Below are 22135 nucleotides of genomic sequence, written 5' to 3'. Positions count from 1 at the left end.
AAATGTTTCTGGATAGTAGCTGGTCAGAAATAGTTTGTCAAAGGTTTATGGTGCAGCCCCTGGCTTTTCATCCTACCCAAGGCATGTGTCTGCCCAGAACTGAAATACTGGCCATGTCAGCTTCCAGCTTTGCCAGCATCAGACTCCATCCAAACCACATGCAATGGCTGCTCCTGCAGCTCAGCATGGACCTGCTAAAAGGGGGGAATGTCAACATGCACATGGCTCCACTGATACCTCTGTGGGGGAGGCTGGAGTCAGCATCAGCAGGGAGATAGGGAGGATCATGTTGGATTCCCTCACATCTTCCCTAGCATAGTGAACTATTTGCTGGCCAAGCTTTTTTATTCATGGCTGTGCTCCTTCGTGTTCATGTCAGGATTTGTGCTTATTTTGAAGGGTCATGGGATTTCGTCAGGAAAGTTGGTGGAAGCACAACCAAGAGGATGGTCAATGAACAGTAACAGCCTGCTACACATAGCATGTGCTTGGTAAAAGTTGTTAGGAACTTTGCTTCCCAGGTCCAGGTCCCTTCTTAGATTTCTGAAGGCTTGGAAGTACAATGTCTCTTCACTGAATGCACTATTAAGAAACTAATACAGCAAATAAATGATTAAAAGCACATAGAAGTATCAAACTAAGATAAAATCAGGTACTTCTAAAAGCATCATTAACAAGTATTTCAACACCAAGAATTTAAATCCTTTCCCGTTGTCTTGAGGCCAAGTGTTAACAGTCCTGTGAGATCTTGAGGTAAAGCACATTCCAGCATTTGTGGCATGTTTTGATACCCTTAAGAAACAAAATCATGGAATCATTAAGGTTGGAAAAGACCTCTAAGTTCCTCAGATCCGATTGCTAACCCAGCACTGCCATCTTCACCACTCAAGCATGTCCCATGTGCTACTATTACTGAAGGTTAGAGGAATTGGAATATTTTAACTATATTCCTGATGTGCTAACCTGCACATCAGACCAAGACCCAAACTGCTCCATCCTTGTCAGTACTTCTTGTCAGAGTGGCTAGACATTGTAAACCAAGATGCCGTCCATGTAACCGTACAGCTCTGTTTTAAGAATGGGCCACACCAAGTTCTTACACCAGCTCTCTCCCTCTGCTGCAGTCCCTTTCTTTTGCAGCCCTTGCATTACTGCATACAATCTGTAATCCCCTTCCCTGCTGTCTGATCCTGCTCTTATACACACAGCATGCACAAGCATGCTCATACCCAGAGTTGATCCCAGACTGATCTTCATCTTTCCATGATCCCTGGGCACATGTCCTTGCTCCATAACTAGTGTGTACATCAGGGCCACAGGTTGCTGTTTCATTTGTCTGTTCTGATACCCATATGAACACACACACATTCCCACACATACAGAGGCTGTGGCTTGGTCATTTGGCCGGGATGTCCTCTCCCTGTTAGCTGTTCAGAGGATCATGGAGTGCTTTGTTGGAAGGGACCTTAAAGATCATTTAATTTCAACCCCTCTGCCATTTAATTTCAAATCCTCTTCCACTAGATCATGTTGCTCATGGTCCAATCCTGTCTGCCCTTGGGCTCTTCCAGGGATGGGGCTGTAAAAGGCTCACAGGCTTCTGAATTCCTGATCACTCTCCTTAGTGTTTGTTTTGTCACTGGCAGGTGAGGGTGAGGGGAAATGGCCTTAAGTTGCACCAGGGAAGGTTCCAATTATATACTAGAACAACATTTTTTTCCACTCGAAGAGTAGTCAGGCAATGGAATAAGTTGACCAGGAAGGTGGTGGGGTCACTATCTCTGGAAGTGTTCAAGGGTAGTCTGGATGTGGCACTTGGGGATATGGTTTAGGGGTGATTATGGTGGTGCTGGGTTGACAGTTGTTATGTTGAAAGTCTCTTCCAACCTCGGTGATTCTGTGATCAGGCAAGGCCACAGCAACTGCCCCTGTCCCTCAAAGGCAATCTCCCTGCCACCACCCACCGCACCAGCTCCAGGGGCTGCCCCCAGCCCTGTTGTGTCCAGGCCTTTTTCAGGGCACTCTTCTGAACTCTTCCAGCCTCACCCCTCACCTTATGGATGCTGTCTGTACCCTATGGATGGGATGCTGTCTGTACCCTATGGATGCTGTATGTTCCCTATGGATGCTGTCTGTTCTCTATGGATGCTGTATGTTCCCTATGGATGAGACGCTGTCTGTTTCCTATGGATGCTGTATGTTCTCTATGGATGGAATGCTGTCTTTACCCTATGGATGCTGTATGTTCCCTATGGATGAGACGCTGTCTGTTCCCTATGGATGCTGTATGTTCCCTATGGATGCTGTCTGTTCCCTGTGGATGAGATGCTGTCTGTTTCCTATGGATGGAATGCTGTCTTTACCCTATGGATGCTGTATGTTCCCTATGGATGAGATGCTGTCTGTTCCCTATGGATGCTGTCCGTTCCCTATGGTTGCTGTCCGTTCCCCATGGATGCTGTCCGTTCCCTATGGATGCTGCCGTTCCCTATGGATGCTGCCGTTCCCCATGGATGCTGTCCGTTCCCTACGGATGCTGTCCGTTCCCTACGGATGCTGTCCGTTCCCTATGGTTGCTGTTCGTTCCCCATGGATGCTGTCCGTTCCCCATGGATGCTGTCTGTTCCCTATGGATGCTGCCGTTCCCTATGGATGCTGCCGTTCCCCATGGATGCTGTCCGTTCCCTACGGATGCTGTCCGTTCCCTATGGTTGCTGTCCGTTCCCTATGGATGCTGTCCGTTCCCTATGGATGGTCCGTTCCGTTTCCCTCGGCTCGGGCGGCCCCTGCCTTGGCCGCCAGGTGGCGCGGGCGCGCCGCGGGAGCGGCCTGTGGGTCGGGACGCGCTCCCGGCTCGAACACCTCCTGGCTCGGCAGGGAGACGGGATTTTTTGCCATGGCGCGGGTCGTTCCGACCCCGGCATCCCACTCACAGCAGTGCCAGACTAAGGCTAAAGATTTCAGGCACTCTAGAGGCTGAGCCCCGCAAGACAGCGCCGGCGACGGTGCCCGCCCGACTTCGCGGTGAGGCCGCAGCTGTCAGGCGCTGACCGCCGTTCAGGAAATAAATAAATCAGCTGATAAAACAAATAGCAATAGTCATGTATAGGTTCGTTTAACGCCAGCCAACAGGCTGTTTGAGCAGTGTAAATGCTCGGCGAGCAGGGGCAGGCAGCAGCGCTGCCCGGAGCTGTCCCGGCACCGACCGGCCAGGAGCGCGGAAAAGAGCCGAGCCTGGAGGTTTAAGAGCAGGTTTTACGGCGGGAGGAGGCTCTCGCCCCGAGATGGCCCCGGCGGTGCGAGCTGAGGGAGGCGGGGGGCTGCGGGCCCCCGAGGGCCATGGCGAAGGATGCGCCGGGAAGAACGTGGCCAGCAGGCCGAGGGAGGGATCCTCCCCCTGTCCCCTTCTGGGCCCCTCGGCACAAGAAAGACAAGTTGCTACTGGAGAGGGTCCAGTGGAGGGCCACAAGGATGATTAAGGGTCTGGAGCATCTCTTTTATGAGGAGAGACTCCAGGAGCTGGGCCTCTTTAGCCTAGAGAAGAACTGAGTGGAAATCTCGTCAATGCATATAAATATCTCCAAGGCAGGTGCCAAAGGGATGGTGCCAGGCAATGACAGGACGAGGAGCAGTGGCCATGAACTAAAACACAAGAAGTTTCACCTCAACATGAGGAAGAACTTTCCTTGGAGAGCGGGCAGAGCACTGGAACAGGCTGCCCAGGCAGGTCACAGAGTAACCAAAACATTCCAAACCCACTGGACGCGTTCCTGGGCCACCTTCCCTAGGTGACCGTGCTTTGGCGAGGGGGGTTGGACGGGACGATCCCCAAGGTCCCTCCCGTCCCTAGCCCGTGATGCAGCCAGGCGTTCCGGCGCCCCGGGAGGGAGGCGGCGGCGGCGCTGGGGCCGCCCCTCTCCGCCCACTGCGGCCCGCCCAGGGCCCGCCCGGGGCCGGCTCCGCAGCGGCGGCCGGAGCTGCAGCCGCCGCCCGCCCGTCGCAGCGCCGGCGCTGCCGCGGTGCCCGGCAGGGAAGATGGCGCCGTCCCACGTCCTCAAGTGCTGCCAGAAGGTGCTGGCCTGGGTGCCCGTGGCCTTCATCGCCCTGGTCGTGGCCTGGTCCTACTACGCCTACGTGGTGGAGCTGTGTGTGTGTGAGTGCACCGGGAGGGTCGCGGGCGCCGGGAGCTGCCGGCCGGGCGGGCAGGACCCTCCGCCGGCCGCCTCCTCCCCTGCGCCCCGGCGGGCTCGCTTCTCCCTGAGCCCTGCCTCCCTCCCTCCCTCCCTCCGGGCCGGGTTTACCTGTTGTCCTCCCGCCCTCAGGTGCCTCATGGCGGCGGGTCCCGGCCCGGGGCCGCCTGTGGAGATGCGGGGAGCGGGTTGGGGCAGAGGAGGAGGCCCAGGGTGCTTCGTGTGGGGACGGGGACTTCTCCAGGGCTCAGCCCCTCGTGTCTCGTCGTGAGGAGTTTCCCCTCTATTTTACTGTGGTTCATCCATCTGATGTATCACATAACTCCTTAAGGGTGTATAGGGGGTTCCCCTCCCTCCTTTTCATTGAGAAGCCCGGTGCAGTTGAAGCTTTATGAGGCTGGGAATATCCAACTTAAGCGGGCTGGGGAAAGGATTTAGGGCTTACGGGGTTTTGTCAGGCCGAATCCAGGCTTTCTGGACTCGTCTTTATATAAATCTGACTTGCAGCCGATGTCGGTCAGGGAGATATTTACCCTTTACTGTCTTTAGGGGGAAAGTTCCGTTCAGGAGGATGTTGGCTTTCTCTGGTCAGGGTAAATGGAGGGGAACTGTGATGTGCAGTGTTCATCAGACTTGCTGAAACTTGGAAGCAGCGTAAGAGAACTAAGGAACGGGTTATTGAGCATTTGGCGTGTTTAAGTAAGGAAGCTGAAATGAAGAAGAGCCTTAAAAGTATTAAGAACTATTTTAAGCAACATATAGGTCTATCTAGTACCTGTAGGTCCTGGTACTACTTGATATTTATGTAAACTACATGCTTTGATATCCCTAGTTAGAAAAAAAATGTTTGGATGTACTTTATATCTGGGTATCAGCAGCCTTCCATTAGCAATAATCAGTTCGGTTTTTTCTGTGATGACTTTGTATTTTGGATAACTTTTCTGTATGCTGATGTTGTTTCACAGCCTTTTGTATTTGGAGATCTGGAACATGAACCACTGGCAAAAATGTTATTTGAACTTTAAAAAATAGAGACATAGCTATAAAATAATGCTTGTTGAGGTACTGTGTGAAGTGTTGACATGAGATAGTTGCAAATGTGTCAGTGTATCCAAACTTGCAAAATTACTATTGTTCAGTTTATGTGAATAAAAAGGTTTTCTGGGAAGTCATGCTTAAAACTGTAAACATTTGAAACAAATTTGAGTCAGTGTACTGGAGGTCTGGGGCATGGGTAGCTGTAACAGTAGTCCTGAAAGGGACTGTGTGAGGTTATAGACTCACATTTTACAAGTTTTCTGTACCCACTACAGTCTAATTAGTATGACAAAAGGCAGATTAGGGCTATTCTTAAACACAAAACAAAAACTCAGGGATTAAGAGACTTGCCTAGGGTCACACAGGTGGTCTCTGCTTGAACTGAGAACAGAGCCTCAAGCTCTGAGTCCCAGCTTTGTGTCTTGATCACAGAGTAGATCAGGACTAGGTTTTCTCTGTCGTGGACATAGAGAAGCTACAAAGAGCTCTTGTGAGTTCATTAAGGTTTCATTTGTGTGAAAATTATTGGGAGGATTGGCTCCTGTTGATGTGAAAGCTTTTACATCTCTAGGTCTGGTTTCTGGAAGCACTTTTTGCTTACAAATCAGCTCTATTAATGTCTGCACATACAGGCTTTTAAGAAAAAACATCATTAAATAAGCAAAATATTTACTGACTTCTGTCACTCTCACTGAATTTTTCAGTGATTACTTATCTAAATCATGCTTCATAACCAAGAATTTTATTTGTCTTGTGAGGTTTTTTTTCTGTTGTGAGTTTGGAGGTATTTGTTGTTTGTTTTTCATCTGTTGAATTTTGTTTACACTCTTGAGAAAAACTCATCTCACCAAGGGAGAGGAGAGGAAAGGGATTTTGTGTTTGGGTCTTTTTGGTATTGTGGTTTTTTTTTACTTTGCGTGTTTTTCCTCTGCGGTTGAGTTCAAACCAGGATTGAGAGGATTTGTAGCAAAATACAGGATTTTCTGTTTGTCTTGGCAGGTTTGATTTCTTTCTGCTGGTGCTCCCTGTGTTCTGTTTGTTTTGGGAATGGCAGCACTGTGTACTACGAAGAAGAGCACGGATGTGCCTCCAGCACGCAGCTAATGAATGAGGCTGGCCTGTGCTGATGTTGACATGGGGCGGGTGCAGAAGCAGGGCTTGTGGCTTTGGTGAGGGACTAGTGTGTGCCTCGTAAAGGAAAGAGAGATGGAGGAACAGAAGCTTTAGAAAAGAGGAGACACAATAGAAAACTTCGAGTAAATACTGGGTAAAAGGGAAATTGAAGCCCCACAGACGCCAGTGGTTTTTTTCAAAGTTTATTCTTAAAAAACCAAGAACTGTTCAGATGTGATGCTAACAAGGAAACAGGAAAAGGGGAAGCCTTCATTTCCCGAAATATTACTTCTTCCTGGTTTGGTTTTTTTGTTGTTTTTTTTTTCTTGTACTCCTTCTTTATTTATTAAAGGTTGAAGATATACTCAGTTAGTAGATCAAGTGGAAAGCCAGGCTTAGTGTGGTATCATAAAGTAGAAGATGGTAAAGTTGGGGCTGCTTCTTTTGTCACCTCACCCTTTTCCTTTCAGTTTTGCTTCTCTGTGCTGCTTGCCCCACCCTCCTCTGATGGGGTGCTCGCATATTGCTCAATGTCTTTTGGTGCCTGATGGACTCAGGCTTCCCTGTAATTCACTCCTAGTATGTATTTACTGGGTTATGCCTGTTCTATAACCCTAAATTATATTACTTACACACTGGCTGTGAACCCCAAGGAGGACCGGTGTGGATGAAATAAAAGGAGACTCGTGAGCTTGTCTATTGTTTTTCTTCCATGGGAAGTGTCAGTGTTCTGTTTCTCTGAAGATATTGAGCACTGGCTTGTTTTTGTGTAGTTGTGACCCATCAAGTAAATTAGCTATTAAGCTAATTGGAAAGGCAAAAACAGCCAAATGTGTCTAAGTTGAGGGAATATCAGCACAGTGTAAAAATTCAGTGTAGCTGAAGGAACTGCAAAAGATTGAAGGTGAGGTCTCATTCAGAGGGCTGTAAGTGTTTTGAAGTAGAAAAATCACAATGAACACTTTCTTACTGGATTATTTCTTTTCATGCATAAATTGGCCAGAGCTCTGTTTGCAAGAGAACACACCTAGCACTACATAAAGGATGTTGTAAAATGGCTTTTTGTTAGTTTAAAACCATTTCATGTGTTCTTTGTGTTATCAAAACATGTTTTCCTTTTAACATTGCTTTTGTAAACAATGGCTATATTATGCTGCTGCTGAATTGGACTGATTGTGTTTGCTTACCACATCCCTCAGATGCTCAGAAAGAGTGAAGCGCTTGTCTCATGATTTGCTTTCATTTGCGGCTGACTTGGATATTATTATCTATCCCAAACATTTTTGTAGGTGGTGGTCTGTAATGCAGACTGATTAGAGAGTGGTCACACAAGACACTGTTTTGTCACATGTAGTCGGAGTTGGTGGGTGAAGTCAGTTCATTTCTTACAGGCAACCCTTTTGCTGTAACATTTGCAGGCTTTGGTAGTGCAGTCTTGCACTGAGAAAAAGAGGTGGAAGTTAACTTTGAGCTGTCTGCAGTTCTTAGCTAAAGTGTAGTGACTGGTGTTATTAAAAAGAAAAAAATAACTAAAAATCCTGATCAGGTTAGCCTTTTACTTCTATACTGAAGACTACTTTTTCTGAAAATCACAGTCCTGACTCTTCTCCTGAGCCAGGAGTTTTCAGAATAATGGCTTGTTTTACTTAGTAGGCTTGTGAATGAATGAGTGTTTTCATGCTACAGGGTCTGCAAAGTGTGGTAAACTGTGATTTTGAAAGCTATGGGAGTAACTAGTTGTGTATTCTTTTCATAGCATCTAGTTGAAGAAGGTTTGCTTTTTTTGATACAGTGTATTGTCTAGGGTATCTAAAATCCTGGCGAACAAAGCAGTTTGTAATTTCGAATTAATAACTTCATGTTAGTAGTACAAATTATACTTCTTGCTGTGCCACAAGACTGCAGTGTCTCTTGTTAGTAGGGAACCAGCTCTGATTTCCCCAAAGTATGGCCCTTATGAGAAGCACATGGTGATCTGTTGTAATGCTCCCATCTGAAGTCTGTTGCATAAACAGAGAGAAGGTAATTCTATCTGCCTCCTCCAAAATAAATCTCTACAGAAAATGCTAATGCATTATATCACTCAAGCAGTGGCAAGGTAATACCAACAGCAGTTCTAATTTCAAACTGCAGAAAAACCTGAAGTATCAGCACTGAGGTACAACATTTGCATGTTAAACATGTGAAAGGCATTCCTGTAGGAAAAGAGGGTTTCCTGTCAAGAAAAGGAAAGCAAATTAAACAGGTTAGATCATTAGTTAGTTAACTATGTTTACGTGCCTCTCATTAATTTAAAAATACAGAAATGTAACCACTCTGCATACACTTAATTTTGTTGTAATCTCTCAGCATAAGCATGCATATTATCATCTTAAATGAGAACCTTTTCTGTTATTATAAATAGAATTCCTGTTGAGATACTCAAACTGGCTACAGATAATTGGAAAACTAAGTACTCAGCTGAGCAGATTATTTTCTATGGTGCCTTGCACTGTATTGGTCATACTAGTTTTTAGGGACAGGTGGGCATGTGCCTTTTATATGAAAATACAATCTGCTCTCTTGGCAGTCCTCTAATGAAAAAATTGTTCCAAGTGCAACAGCCTGGTTTCTTGAGGAGTTATCTCATGTCTGCTCTTTCATCTGTCATCAGGACTCCATCCCTCTTCTCCCTCCCAGCCCTTGATCTGCAGTGCCCGCCCCAGCCCCTGCATCTGCTAAACCATTCCTGACAGCTCTGCAGTAGTTGGCATCTTTCCTTGATCCCTAATTACCATTTGGTCAAAGAGCAGTGTGTTGCAGTGGCCAGTTTGGTGTTGCTTAGCTTGCTCAGGGGACTAGGCAGAAAATGAGCAGCTGAGCTCACAGCAGCTCTCTGCTAACAGGGAGTTTGGGCTTGTCTCTTCTACTGTCCAATAGGTTTGATGAAACTCACTTTGATGGTACAGCTTTGATTGTACATACTTTGTGTGAGACCTACCCTGAGCCTCAGCACTTGTCTGAAACCGGCCCATGGGCAGGATGGTTTTGGAGTTGGGTAGAGGAGGGACTTAGGGAAAGCAAGGGTAAGTGTCTGAGCTAAAGCAGGAACTTTCCTGTGGTTTTATTTTCTTGTAGCTATGATCACTCATTGCTGCCTGATTGCCTTTTAGATGTGGACTATAAAGCTTTTCTTCTTGCTTTGAAAGGTCTTGGATAGCATAGTATTATGGTAAATAATGTCTGTCCAATTTTTCTCTGGTAACAGCAGTAGGAGATTTCTGTATGCCTCTAGAGTTAGAGCAGTGATTTAAATGTCACTTTCATTTTTAATCAGGGGTTTTATGTTCCTGCATCACTTATGAGTCTCTGTTTTCCTACAAGACACTATGGTTAAAAGGACCAGAATTTCAAGCATCTATTTTCATTAGATGATGCTTTGAGGTCATTGACCCTCTACATACAGTGAACTTCAGGTTCTTCTGTTTGCTGAAATTTCAGTAATCAAAACTTTGTTCTCTACTGGCTTATATTTTTATGAGTTAATGTAATATGCTTTTTATAATCAAAGAATTTACAGGGTTTAAAGATGGGTGTCAGAGCTTAGTTCTCATATACCTGTGATAGTTTAAATACTTGGATGGCAGTGGACCTGCTTTTACTCCTGGAACTCGAGACTGTAATGGAAAATGGAAGTAAGATTCTAATTGTCTGCCTAAAATTGTTCATTTTTCACCCATTGAGTACATCACTGTTTGTTAAGCAGTTTCCTACAACTGTAAGAATTTCTGCTGGTTTAACATGTACTTTCCTTACAAGTGCTACAAACTGTGGGTTCCTGAAACAGCATTTATGGAGTTTTGATCTCAGTCATTAACTTCTTCCAGCTGGTGCATAATCTTCCGGTAATAGGACAGGTATCCATTTTTTTCTCATTAGAATGTATAAAATGTAACAGAAACATTTGGAAGTAAGCACAGACCACTTTTTTGTGTAAGCCGAGCCTCCACCAAAGTGTGAATCAGGTATAAAAGGGATAATGAGATTGCAACAAATTCATTTGTTCTTTTAGCCCAATATTACCTCCTTCTGCTGTCACTAAACTGTTTTCTGTAGGATATGCTTAACTCTCCAATCCCACATCAAGAAACAAACAAACCAGATTTTTCCCACTCTTCTGCTTTCCTTCCTCCCCACAATCTTCAGTGGAATACCTAATCTCTGGCCATCTTCCCTTATCTGTGCTAAAAGTCAAGTTCCCCCTCTGCAGCATTTTAAACCTCTACTTTTCCTTTTTTCCCAAAAGACCAAATGGCTTATCTATCCCTTTTTAATCTTTTCTTTTGACTCTTAAAATTGTCTTGTGAGGTTGTCAAAGACAAGTAGATCACAAGGGCAGTATGCTTTGCCTTTGCAGTTTCTGCAGCAGTCTCTCTGGTGCTGTAGATGGTACAGCATTGTCTTAAATGTGAAGCATGGAACCATTTTAATCATATAATCTACATAGAGTTTCAAAGAAGCATGCTTTTGGTTTGTGGTATTTCACTTGTGCATCTCCATGTGTGTCTCCAGTGTGGGGGATTTTTATGCATCTCTTGTGAAGTGCTAAGAACAGAGATAGCTGTTTGTGTTTGGTTGGGGTTTTTTTTCCTTGTTTTTAAACTTTTTTGTGACAAAAAAATTTAGAGCTTGAAGTACTTCATCTGGAATTGGGCAAGATGCCAGTGCAGAGAGAATGAAACAAAGTTTAGATTAAATTTAAGTAACCTTGAAAGAAACAGACATTATTTGAGGAGACCTAAACTGATAAAATAAATCATAAACTGATGAGTTGTTGTGTAAGGGGGTTTGCAGCTGTGTGTGGTAGACTTAAAACTTAGGTCAAGCACCTCATCAAATGCCTTGTCATTGAGTGTGAATGCAGAGAACCTGTTATTGTACCATTCTTCATGACAAACAGTCATTGCTTTTAATTTTGTCAAGTTTGGATTTTAAAAAATTAGAGAAAGGAAGTGTTTTTCCATATATTGATTTGCGGTTGATTGAAGGTTTTCACGTCTGTTGGTTTGTGACCTGCAGATTTACTCTGAATATTGCAAAGGAGCCCAAAACTTGGAGCTGACTTTGGCTTCTGTTCTGTTTTGAAAAATCCTGTGATTAACACTCAAGTGGGTTTTTTACAGTATCTGAAAAAGGATACAAAGTATGCATAGGATTTTTGTGAGGAAGTTCCCTCTGTGTGTATTTTTATCTATTTAATCTGCTGCTCCTTAGTTTCATGTCGGGGGGGTTAAATCATTGTATTTTTTTAAAGTTTGACTTCAGCTTTGTAATTGCATACAGAGATATTATGGCTGTGTTCCATGGCAGATACCTGCTGAGATAAAGCTAAAGCAGCAAGTGGTGCAGAGAGTAGGCTTGAACTTCTGTAATAATTAATAATTTAGACAAATTATAAATTTTGACAACGGAAAGCTTTAAGACGATTGACTACTAGATTCAGTTATTTTTTCTCTATTGTGTGGCTATTTTCTGTTAACATCCTCAAAGCTGTAAATATCCTGTCTTTCTCACTACTTCTCACACTTGCAGAACCCAAGTTAAGAGTGGAAGCAGGAATCGGTTTATGAGCAGAAACAATGGTCTGGGAAAGCTTTTAGGCACATGCAGGGCCTCAGGAGCTGTGCTTTCCTGCCCCAGGATTTGTGGTAGTCTCCTACCATGTGACAGTGCTCTCTTCTTCCTGCACAGCTTCTCTGGAGTCTTTAGGCAAGCAGATGCACACCCTGGTCCCATCCCAAATGATGTTTCTGTGTATCCTCTCAGCAGAAAACATGTTCAAGGGTCTGGGCCAGCTCACACCTAGTGGAAGGTGTTTAGAAGCAATCACTCCCCTGATCTAACTTCCCACAACTCACTGTGATCACTGACTTTTGTTAAACCAGCAGCAGTCCTTTCTTGGACATCACAAACTTGGTTCCCACCAGAGTGCCCCACTGGAGTACTTCACCTCCAACCAAGGATGTTCTTGCAACTGTGTTAAGCCTAGGAAGAGGACGGAAGTTAATTCTCTTGGTAGGAGCCATGCATGCATCAAGCCCTGCTTGTTTCTCGTTAGGCAGTGTGCCAGCCCTGCTGTGTTACATCCAGTGCTTTGCCATGGGAGCCCTAGTGTATCTCTGAGGGGCAGTAGGCAGAACTGTTCTCCCCTTGGCACACACTCCATTAGGATTTGCAGTATTTCAGTTCTTAGAGTCCTGAGTTTATACTTTCCTAGAATATGTGGTGAACTGTCAGCAGGCAGATGACCTCTGAGGATTATTTTGGTTTTATTTATTTGCTGGAAGCAATAGTTACTGAATAAGAGCTCTTGGGTGATAGGCTCTGCTCTTTTGTGTGCTTGCCTACTCTGATACTCTGGACTACTATCAATGATTTAGTCTAGATGTTCTGGAGTATCCAAAAATCCCTTTGCAGTGTCTTGTACAGTGTTTGTGCTGTCACCTTTTCATATTCCTAAGTAATCTGATACTTAAATGAGACCTGCCACAACAAAATGGTGGCCATCTGACCTTGTCCTCTGTCCAAAACTTTCAGTGTTTTTATTTCCAGTGTCTTTTTCCCTCTGCAGTATCTGGATCTTTTTTTATGTTCCTGGGGAGTTGCTGTTATTTCTTTCTTTTTGCAAAGAAACTAGAGGGTGTCGATTTACCTACAGTCTAGCTTTGTCTCAGAATGTTTCAGTCTAAGTAAGGTTTAATGTATAACATTTTTTTTAACAAAAAGAACAAGCAGCAAAGCCTCCAGCGTCAAAAGATGGCAGCATTTGTTATCAATCAACTTAATAAGCCATGTATGAACAGATTCCCTAAGTCACCATGGGAAGTCTTTAAACCTTTGTTTATCCATAAATATTTTTATAATTAAAAAAAATACTGAATATTTATTAGCATTTACAAGTCCAGTTTGTTGAAGACAAGAGTGCCCCGTCACTAATCTCCCACAGCTAAAATACTTGTTTTTAAATTACATGTTTTTCAAAATAAAACCTTCTTAAAGGGATGAGTCCAGGAGCTTGGCTTATTAAGATCTTGGTAAGAATTCATGTAAATTACGTTACTGACTGCTCTGTTGTCAATGTACTGCTGGCTGAAAATTAGCTCTTATCATAGGTAGTTCCATATTTAACATTGCAAACTTGGAACTTCATTTAGGGAATCCAGTGACATAATGCATGAGAGGAGGTCAGCTTGATGGGCAGCTTGATTTCTTCCATTACTCAGTGAACTTGGTGACAGCAAATCCTCCTCTCAGAAAACAGAGTGGCTAATACTTTGTAAGGAGATTTACAAGAAGATCCTTATCCACAGAGTTTTGGGAGGGGATTTTATCCTCACAGTTGGGGAAACACTTGTTGCCAGCTGGGCCAGTAAGTAAGCAAGGAAACAATTGATTTTGGAAGAGTCTGAAGCCAAACATGAAGGTGCCTGATTAGCAAAGCAGGTCCCTTCTGGCTGCTGACTGCTCTCACTGCTGGATGAAGGTTCAGGTCTGCAGGTCACAGCAGCTGTGTCTAGAATTTTTGTTCTCCGCACACTGGCACCTCTGCTCTCCTGCCATCAAATCTCACAGCTGTGTGGAATGGATAAATAAAGATTGTTGCTTATTTTCATCTGTCTGGTGTAGAAGTAAATGGATTTAGTAGTAATGTCCTGAGCCATAAGACAGTCACCTTTAAGTGACCTTTATATTCAAGGCAGGTATTGACTGGCAGTCACAAACTGCAAATTAATGTTCTTTTTATCAAAAATAATTGGTAAATTGTTAACTACTTGAAAAATACTGTTATGAAGATGTGTGTTGGTTGGGTGGCATTTTTGCTTGCTTTGGTTTTTGCTCTAAGTATACTGACATTTTCTGGTGTTTCCTGCAGAGCACTTGACCTTGTGCAGGGTGTGTAAGACAGCTCTGTACAGTACAGTGTTTGTCAACACCAGATGATTATCCTCTTTGTCACTGCTGTCTCTTGCAAGTGTCCTAGTAGTGTCAGCTGCAGAACTACTGGAGTTATTCCTAATACAAGAAGCATTTTCACATGTGCAGATACTTGAGTGTAGTGTTACTGTGAGCTTGATCTGACCAGCCTGAGGATAAATACCCCTCCTTCAAATGTAAATGTAAATAATTAGTGGTGTGGACATTAGCTAGCTCCACTCAGATGCTTCTGAGTTTCCATGCCTTTCTGTCAATTCTGTTTTTTCCTATTCCCTGATGGGCCAGAGAGAGCACAGCTCACTGACTGATGCAAGTAAGAGCTCTCTTTGTCTTTCAAGAAGAAACCAGGCTTTCTTTTGGCTCTGTCTGATAGCTTAAAGGCAATATAGGAAGCAATTTATGCACAGCACTTCCATGCTACTGTGCAATAAAGCTGTTACTGTTATGATAAAGCAGAATTTTTGGTAAAGAATTGAATGAAGTCTAGTAATATGAGTAACCAGCTGAAGCAAGTGTGTAGAAGTAATTCTAGGATTTAAAATCCATTAAAATGCAAATAGAATTAGCAGTGTCAATAGTCATTAAATAGCTGAAGAAAGTCAAGTTACATTAGGGCGTTTTTCAGCAAGTATGGTAAATTAAAAGTGAGTAGTGCTTCTTGGGGAATAGGGCTTTTCAGGTACAGCAGACCAGGTGCATTGCTGGAGCTGAATGCTAACTTCACATTTAGAAAAATTCTTTAGTTATTTGGGCTGATAAATCTCTTAATACACTATAGTTGGTGTGGACACAAGTGTAAGACTGAGGTTAAGACCTGACCACATTCCTGCTGCGAGCTGACCAAGTGTAACTCTTGGTTTTGAAGTCATTTTAAAAGTGCAGGCACCCTTGCTGAAAAGACCATCAGGAGACCTTTGGTATAATTTTCAAGAATATTTTGTAGATGCAGAGGTAATGAGCCATCTGGAGGATTTTGTGGGTTCCAGAAGTCAGCTGCCTTTGTAGCTATGCTTTTGAACTGTGGAAGTTGTAGCACAGAATTTACTGTTCCCACAATACATGGCAGAAATCTTCCCAGTTGTCATAGCTAAATTCATTGCTAAATGTAACTCAGTACTCAAGAAGTGTCTTGCATTGCTTATGCTAATTTCTGCTGTAGACTGTTTGTATTTATGCATGTACTCTCTGCATTGAGGCTGAAAAGACCTTGGCTAAATGAAAAGCTGCTTTATTATTGTGATAAGAGAGTATTTTCCAGGCAGCAAGCCTCTAGCTGCTCTAAATTACCTGTTCTAGTGAAAGAATCATGTTCATATTGTTTAAACCATAAAACAAATCATAGCAATAGCTGGTAACAAGTAACAGAAGCATTCTGCAGTGCAGCTTGAGCTGCCTTGTTTGAAATATTAATTCATTTTGCCTGTCCCTGTGATAATGCTTGTTTGAATCCTGTACCAATGGGCATGGCAATCATGAGTATGGGAAATGTGGTCATTAAACAGCATCCCCCTTTGTACCAGTGTCTCTTCCCTGGCTGTATTTCTTCCTCCTGTTTCCTCCCACCCTAGATTTCTCACACATACACACTACCTGCAGTGCCTTTGAAGGCATCATCTTGTGATCACTTGAAGTCACAAGGCAACTCTCTGAGTGCTCTTGCTGAGCACAGGGTGTGTGAGGAGTTTGGGCTCTGGCTCATGTGCTTTAAGGCCCTGACAGCATTTCTTTCCCCTCTCATGACTGTGCATGACCCAGGGCAGTGAGAGGCCACTCGCTGCCCATCCCCCTTCTCCCCTGCAATGCCCTGCTGTTTGTGGTCACACAAGCTTGTAGTGTAGCAGCCACCAAATTCATCAGTAGCTCAAACATGGCCCCAAGTGTCTGCAGAGGTGAGTGCTCACTCTTGCTGTTTGTCAGCCCAAGGGGAGTGAGTAGATGGTTAGGAGGGGTAACTTTATAGACCCTTGCAGCAAGAGTTGTCCACCACAGGCCGCAGCTCTGAGACAGGCATCGTGTCAGACCTGGCTGATGGTTCAGCCGTGCTGCAGAGCAGTCCCAGGCAGTGCTGCTGCTGAGGCACGTGGTGTGGCAATGGCACAAAGGCCTGTGGAGCCGCATCTCTTGCAGCACCATTCTGTAAAGTGTTGCTTTCTTAATCCCCTGGCAGTGCACTGGGAGTGGGGAAAGCTGTGTCCTCTTTCTGGACATTTGAAGTTGAAATACATCAATCTAGCACCATACGAAAATAAAGTAATTCTAAGTTCATATGACTCAAATTTCTGCAAAGAACATTCATGGTGGCAATTGAGTGTGTGATTCCTGGAGCCCCATAGCCTTTTAGCAGGGACCTGGCAACATCTTTCTGCGTTGGCTTTTGGCTACAGGAAACTGTCAACTCAGTCATCTTGAGTCATTTTTCTAAAACAACTCCCAGCTGTTAAGGGAGGAGAGCACCTAGTGAATGCCTGCCAGTTGGGAAATGAGAAATATCCTGGTGTGGGAAGGTCACAGAATTAGGCTTTTAGAGAACGGTGGAGAAGTGCTAAGGTCTTTGTGTTCTGTTGCTGCCCTGTAACAGAAGCCAAGTGAGTATTTGCTCAAGGAAATTTGCTCATTGTGCTGCTTGTATCAGTAAGTAGTGTTTCTGTCGGCTTCTTGTGAGTGATTAAGGTCTGTGTTTGCAAATGGAAATTACGTAACCATATACCTAAGTTACACTTTCAATAAAATGCCATTTTCTGAACAAATTAAACGCTGAGGTGATGTTAGTGGTGCTTACCTTTGCTAACAGGGCAATGCCTGCGGAGGGTTTCTGTTGAATTTCAGTACTGGTAACTTCTGAAAATATGGGTGTCTGTGTATATATATGTGTGTGTATGTATAGGTATGTATATATATGTGTGTGTTTATTTATTTATTTGTACTCTTTTCATTAGAAGCTGAGAAAAGTTAAGGCTGTGCATCTGGTGAAGGGATGCAATGCATTTCTAGCACTCCTTCTTCCCACCCTTAAGGAACATCAACCAAAATGTGAATATTACTTTGAAATTTGTGGAAAGGCTGGAATAACTGAAGTATGACTCCTGCTAAGAGCCACTGTGGGCGTGGATGGGGAAGTAGGCATAGCACTTCAGTAACAAGATCAGTTCTTGTCCTTTCTATACTTCTATATTAGTTGGAGTTGAATTTCCTCCTCTGCAAGAAGCATATCTAGCTATGGTTGGAACACGCCTTTTAGGGGAGTAGGAAGATGGATTGGGGGGGAGGGAGTTTATTCCAAGCTTGAAGGCAAATGTCTTTTAGCATGCCTCTTGCAAGGTCTTGGGAGACCATAGCACCTCTTTGCCTCAGAATAGAGAGATTTAGTTTTTTCCTGTTAAGCAGTGAGTTGGAAGATGTTTGAACACTTCATAGCAATCCTGAAAATAAACCTGAAACTAAAAGCACACCAGCTCCCCAACATATTTTTCTTTCAGAGATGAGATATTCTGAGAGGTTTCCTTGAAGCAGCTTTAAAAAATGCTTCAAAGCCTTCTGAAGTTGACATTTCTATCAGTTCACACTCCAAGAGGAACACTTCCAACAAGTGACATTTTCCCCCAGTTACATTTGTTATACAGCTAACAATGTCCCTGTGTCTGCAGGATTGTTTCCTGTGATAAAACTGTGATAAAATTTCTGCCTCTTTCCTCTTATGACATAGTTGAGATGAAAGATAACAGACAATAATGTGCGAAAGAATATCTAGGAAAGTGTAACTAACAACTAGAGCCATAAAGGAAAAAGTGTCTTTTTTTTGCCAGGGGTGATGCTAGGTGTCTAAATCAAAACTAAGACAACTTAGAAAGTCTGTGAAAGTCAAACATGCAATTTTGGCTTGTCCCCTAAGTGGACAGAGTTATGAAGTACATTTGCATCCAGCCTAATAAGGGCTGTATGGTATATTTTGGAGGCAGTATTCTGTAGAGAGTGAACCCACATGCTTCAAATAATGTGCTTCATCGTTCAACCAAAACGTTGGGAGATCCAGAGGGTAAGCTGCTCAGTGGACCAGCTAACAGTGTGTTGCACCTGTACATCCCTGGGCAAGCTGCAGCAGCATGAAGTTCAGTGCAGGCCTGTCTACCTCTCTTTACAAGCAGGTTTGCTGCATTCCTTCCTCAGACTGATTTTGGAAACCCTGAAGTAGCTGAGATACTGCAGTATCTGCACTGCAGTCAGTCAGACAGGGCTTGTTCACTTTGCTCAGCTCCCCTGGTGCTGTAGCACTGAGAGGTTGAATCCTCTGAAATTCTGAGGCCGTAGGGGAAACTCCATGTGCCTGAGCATTCAAGTGCCTGCTTCTGAGCTCTTTGCATTGAACTAAACTGCAGCTTTCACTGTCTTGGTCATGTTTTATCCTTCCCTGGCAATATCTTTCCAGAATTGCATAAGTCTTCTAACAAAACCAGGAACTTAATACTAAGAAACAAATCCAAAGAATATTTTTTCCTTTTATAGCTGAGCAGTAGACTGATATGGCAATATATTTTAAAATCCTCAAAAGAGCAGCTGTTTTACACCACTTATGTTTCTGAATCATGGGCAGTTTGTGTTGATTGCAGTGCTTAAGGCACTGACTTTTGCTGATGCATCTGTCTAGAGTATAATGCTCTTGCATCCTGAGGTTAACATATAAATCATAAGCAGCGTTTATTTGGTTTTCAAAAAAAATCAATAAGCAAAAAGTCAGTGCTGCCTTGGGATTTTCCCCTATCCCATGCCCTAAACAAGAAACCATATTTCAAAAATGTTTGAAGTGAAAATGGTACTAATTTAACAGGAGCTGGCAGCCATATCTAAACATCAGAAGCAGCAGAGGAGAAAAATAATAGTGAGCAAACTTGGAACTGCAAGCTAGGGATGGGGCCCACAATGGCAATGTCATGTTCTGTGAGGTTTTTTTTTTCGGTGATGTAGAAGAGTTCAAAAGCAAGAATTGATTTCTTGATGATACAAAGCTTCTCATTAGATGACCGGCCTAGCAAATACTTGAAAGTCTTTTTTACATAAAGATTGACTGTTAACTTATGTGAAGAAAGGCTTTGCTTTGTAGTATAAAGATCCTGTAAAACTGTTCATGTTCCATCTGCTGAGTGAATTTGGACTACTAGGGTTATTGTTCATTTAGTCTGCTTGACAGTGGGCATTAGAACAGTGAAAAGGGTAGAAACAGTAATATTTAACTTGCTTGACCCTCTGAGACAGAAGAGATCAGGACATCTTTTATTTCATCTGAGGATGTTAAGACAGGGTAAAAATCACAAGTATTTCCATGTGGACTTTTCCTCAGACTGCAGGAGATTCTCAAATGAAGATTGTTCTACACAGTCTAATAACTGCATTCTAACCTAAGGGACCTATGTATGAAAGAGAAATTATCTTCCTGGTGCTGTGAAGCTTAATTAATTTTTTGAATGCTATTTAGGGATCTTTTTAGTGAAGTACCACTTGTGATAAAACATTCTTTTTTTTTCTTTTTGTCTTATTTTTGCTTGTAAAACGGTTCATTGTCTTGAGTCTTCAAACATCAGATTTGTCTCACAGCTTTGTTTTGTGCTGAGAGCAGAAATGAGGCTAAAAATTAAGGAGTACTTTAACCAGAATTACTTCCAAACAGATTTCCTGAAGTTTTAAAGATAACCATGTTCTCCTGCTCCCAACAGAGGATAATTAAGAACTTTTAAATATTTCTTGTCCAAGGAAATACATATTTATGAATGAATATGTGCAAAGATGTTTATTTAAGATATGAGTTAAAGTTAAATCTAAAGTACTGTTAGTATTTTTAAGTAAAACAAACATACTCTGCAAGCTTATTTTACTTTTCACTTTTAAAATAATTTTTATCTTCTCCTTGTATTGTTGGAAACATGTTAACTGGAGAAATAATACATTAGTAAAATTTTAAGCAGAAACACTCACGGGATTTGCTTTAAAAATAATTTGACTTCTGAAGCATGCAGTGGAGTTTCAGGCAGAAAGATGGGAGCAGGCAGTGCAAGTATTCATAACTAATAGTAAATGAAGCTTTTCTTTAGGATTGACCTCCTTGAGTTTGAAACCAACATTGTTCTATTCCAAATGGTAATTTTTTCCTCATTTTTAGGTGGAAGGAACCAGAACCTTTTCCATTAACTCTGCAGAGGCTTCTGCCTACAGATATTTAATGGAGAGGGATGGAGGCAAGAAATGTCTGAACAAAAAAAGAGGTCATCTACACATTGAGATACCATCTCATTATGCCTCTTGTTGCCCATAAAAAGAGGCACAGGTGCATTATACAGTTGTAGACCCTTTCTCTGTGGATATCTACAGATAAGTGTCAAATGGCACCTCTGTAACAAAGCAGCCCTTCAGAAGGAAGTCTGCAATGCAGATTTAAGAGTCTAGTGTGCATCTGGAGAAAGCTCTTTTGAATTGTTACCCAGGTTAATGACAGTAGAAATGTCAGAGCTGGGAGAGGGGAAGCAATGTGTGTGTGTAATGAGGTAAACTGCAGGAGGCACAGTGTGGTCTGTTAAGATTTTGCTCATGCTTACAACCAGAAGCTTAAATTTACCATGTAAGTTGGAGTCAGGAAGGATCCTTTCCTCATTGAACTTCAGTAATTCAGTCCAAGGAAGAGTTCCAGCAAAGGAAGTGATATGAACACAGCAACCAACAAGTACTGCAGCTCTCTGTTCAGCATCATCCCTGAACTGATAAACTGAATGTGAAGGTTTTGGAGAAGCCTGAGGGCAGGAAGATGTACTAGTCAGGCAGTATACAAAGTAGATTTGAACAATGGAATTTGCTGTTGGCATGAAAGGAGATGAGGCCGTGGGAGATGTGGAGGTGGAGAGATTTAACTATGCCCAAAGAATTCAGGTCAGGGGGAAAAAAAGCAAATAATGGTATGTGACAGGAAGAGAGAAGTCAGGGTGGGAGAAATTAAGGAAGTGGGTTAAGTGTAGCAGTTTCACAGGGATTTTTGTCAAAACTTTTAATTTCATTTTCTGCTTTCCAGTGATACACCTGTTGGCCTGTTTGATTCAGAAGAACAAGTTAGTTGCATATAGGAAGGGGAATATACATAAATTCTGTCTTATTGTCTGTGGAGTGTGCTCACTTCATTAGCCCAGGGAACTGCATCCCTTCAGCTCTTTCAGTAATTCTCTAAGCATCCAGGGCTGGCAGGAGAAATATTGATTCCTGTTTCACTCCAGTGTTGGGTGGGGAGGCTCTGCTAACACCTGAAGTATGCTTTGGAACAAGTCAATACCTTTTTTAGCCAATTATTTAATTCTGTACAAATTTACCTAACAATATTTTTTTTCTCTTCCAGTTACTATTTCTTCAACTGCCGAAAAAGGTAATTTTTAAAAGTTTTTATGAAGATGTGAATAGCTGCTTTGCATGCAGTCCTAAGGGACTTAGAGTTTAAATGTACTCCTTTATTTGTGAACTCTGTGTAATGAATAGATGAGTGCTAAGAAACAAGGTAAATATTGTACAGTTGAGTCTGTTTTGTTTCTAAAATCACAAACTTGGGATGATGACAAGACCTGTGACTAATGCAAGTAATGCAACTATGATTTAAGTTTGTATTTATTTTTAAATGGGTACCTAGTAAAAACAGAAAAAGGAGAGGAGAGAAGAAACTGCAGCACATCCACAATTCCATTTTCTATTTAGGCCTGTGACCCGAAAGACTTCTGGAAGAAGTCTGGATGAATTGTTGTTGTACTGCTTAATATTTTCCAAACAGCTTACCAAATTTCTCAGAACTCCATTCTTAA

General features: G+C 42.9%; 1 protein-coding gene across 3 annotated transcripts in view; it reads left to right on the top strand.

Moving 5' to 3' along the window:
- Positions 1-3940: 3940 nt before the first annotated feature.
- Positions 3941-22135, top strand: part of ZDHHC20 (zinc finger DHHC-type palmitoyltransferase 20) — a 48871-nt gene continuing 30676 nt past the window's right edge. The window contains exons 1-2 of one of the 3 annotated variants that reach the window (XM_056501385.1): positions 3941-4153; positions 21682-21708. In XM_056501385.1, coding sequence (XP_056357360.1) covers positions 4036-4153; positions 21682-21708 — 145 coding nt within the window. In that variant the 5' untranslated portion in view covers positions 3941-4035. The remainder of the gene's footprint in view (positions 4154-21681; positions 21709-22135) is intronic. The other 2 variants (XM_056501377.1, XM_056501394.1) reach the window with 2 other exon arrangements.

The sequence above is a fragment of the Oenanthe melanoleuca genome, chromosome 1 (assembly GCF_029582105.1).
Source record: "Oenanthe melanoleuca isolate GR-GAL-2019-014 chromosome 1, OMel1.0, whole genome shotgun sequence".
Classification (NCBI taxonomy): Eukaryota; Metazoa; Chordata; class Aves; order Passeriformes; family Muscicapidae; genus Oenanthe; species Oenanthe melanoleuca.
This window is presented reverse-complemented; position numbering and strand designations above follow the sequence as displayed.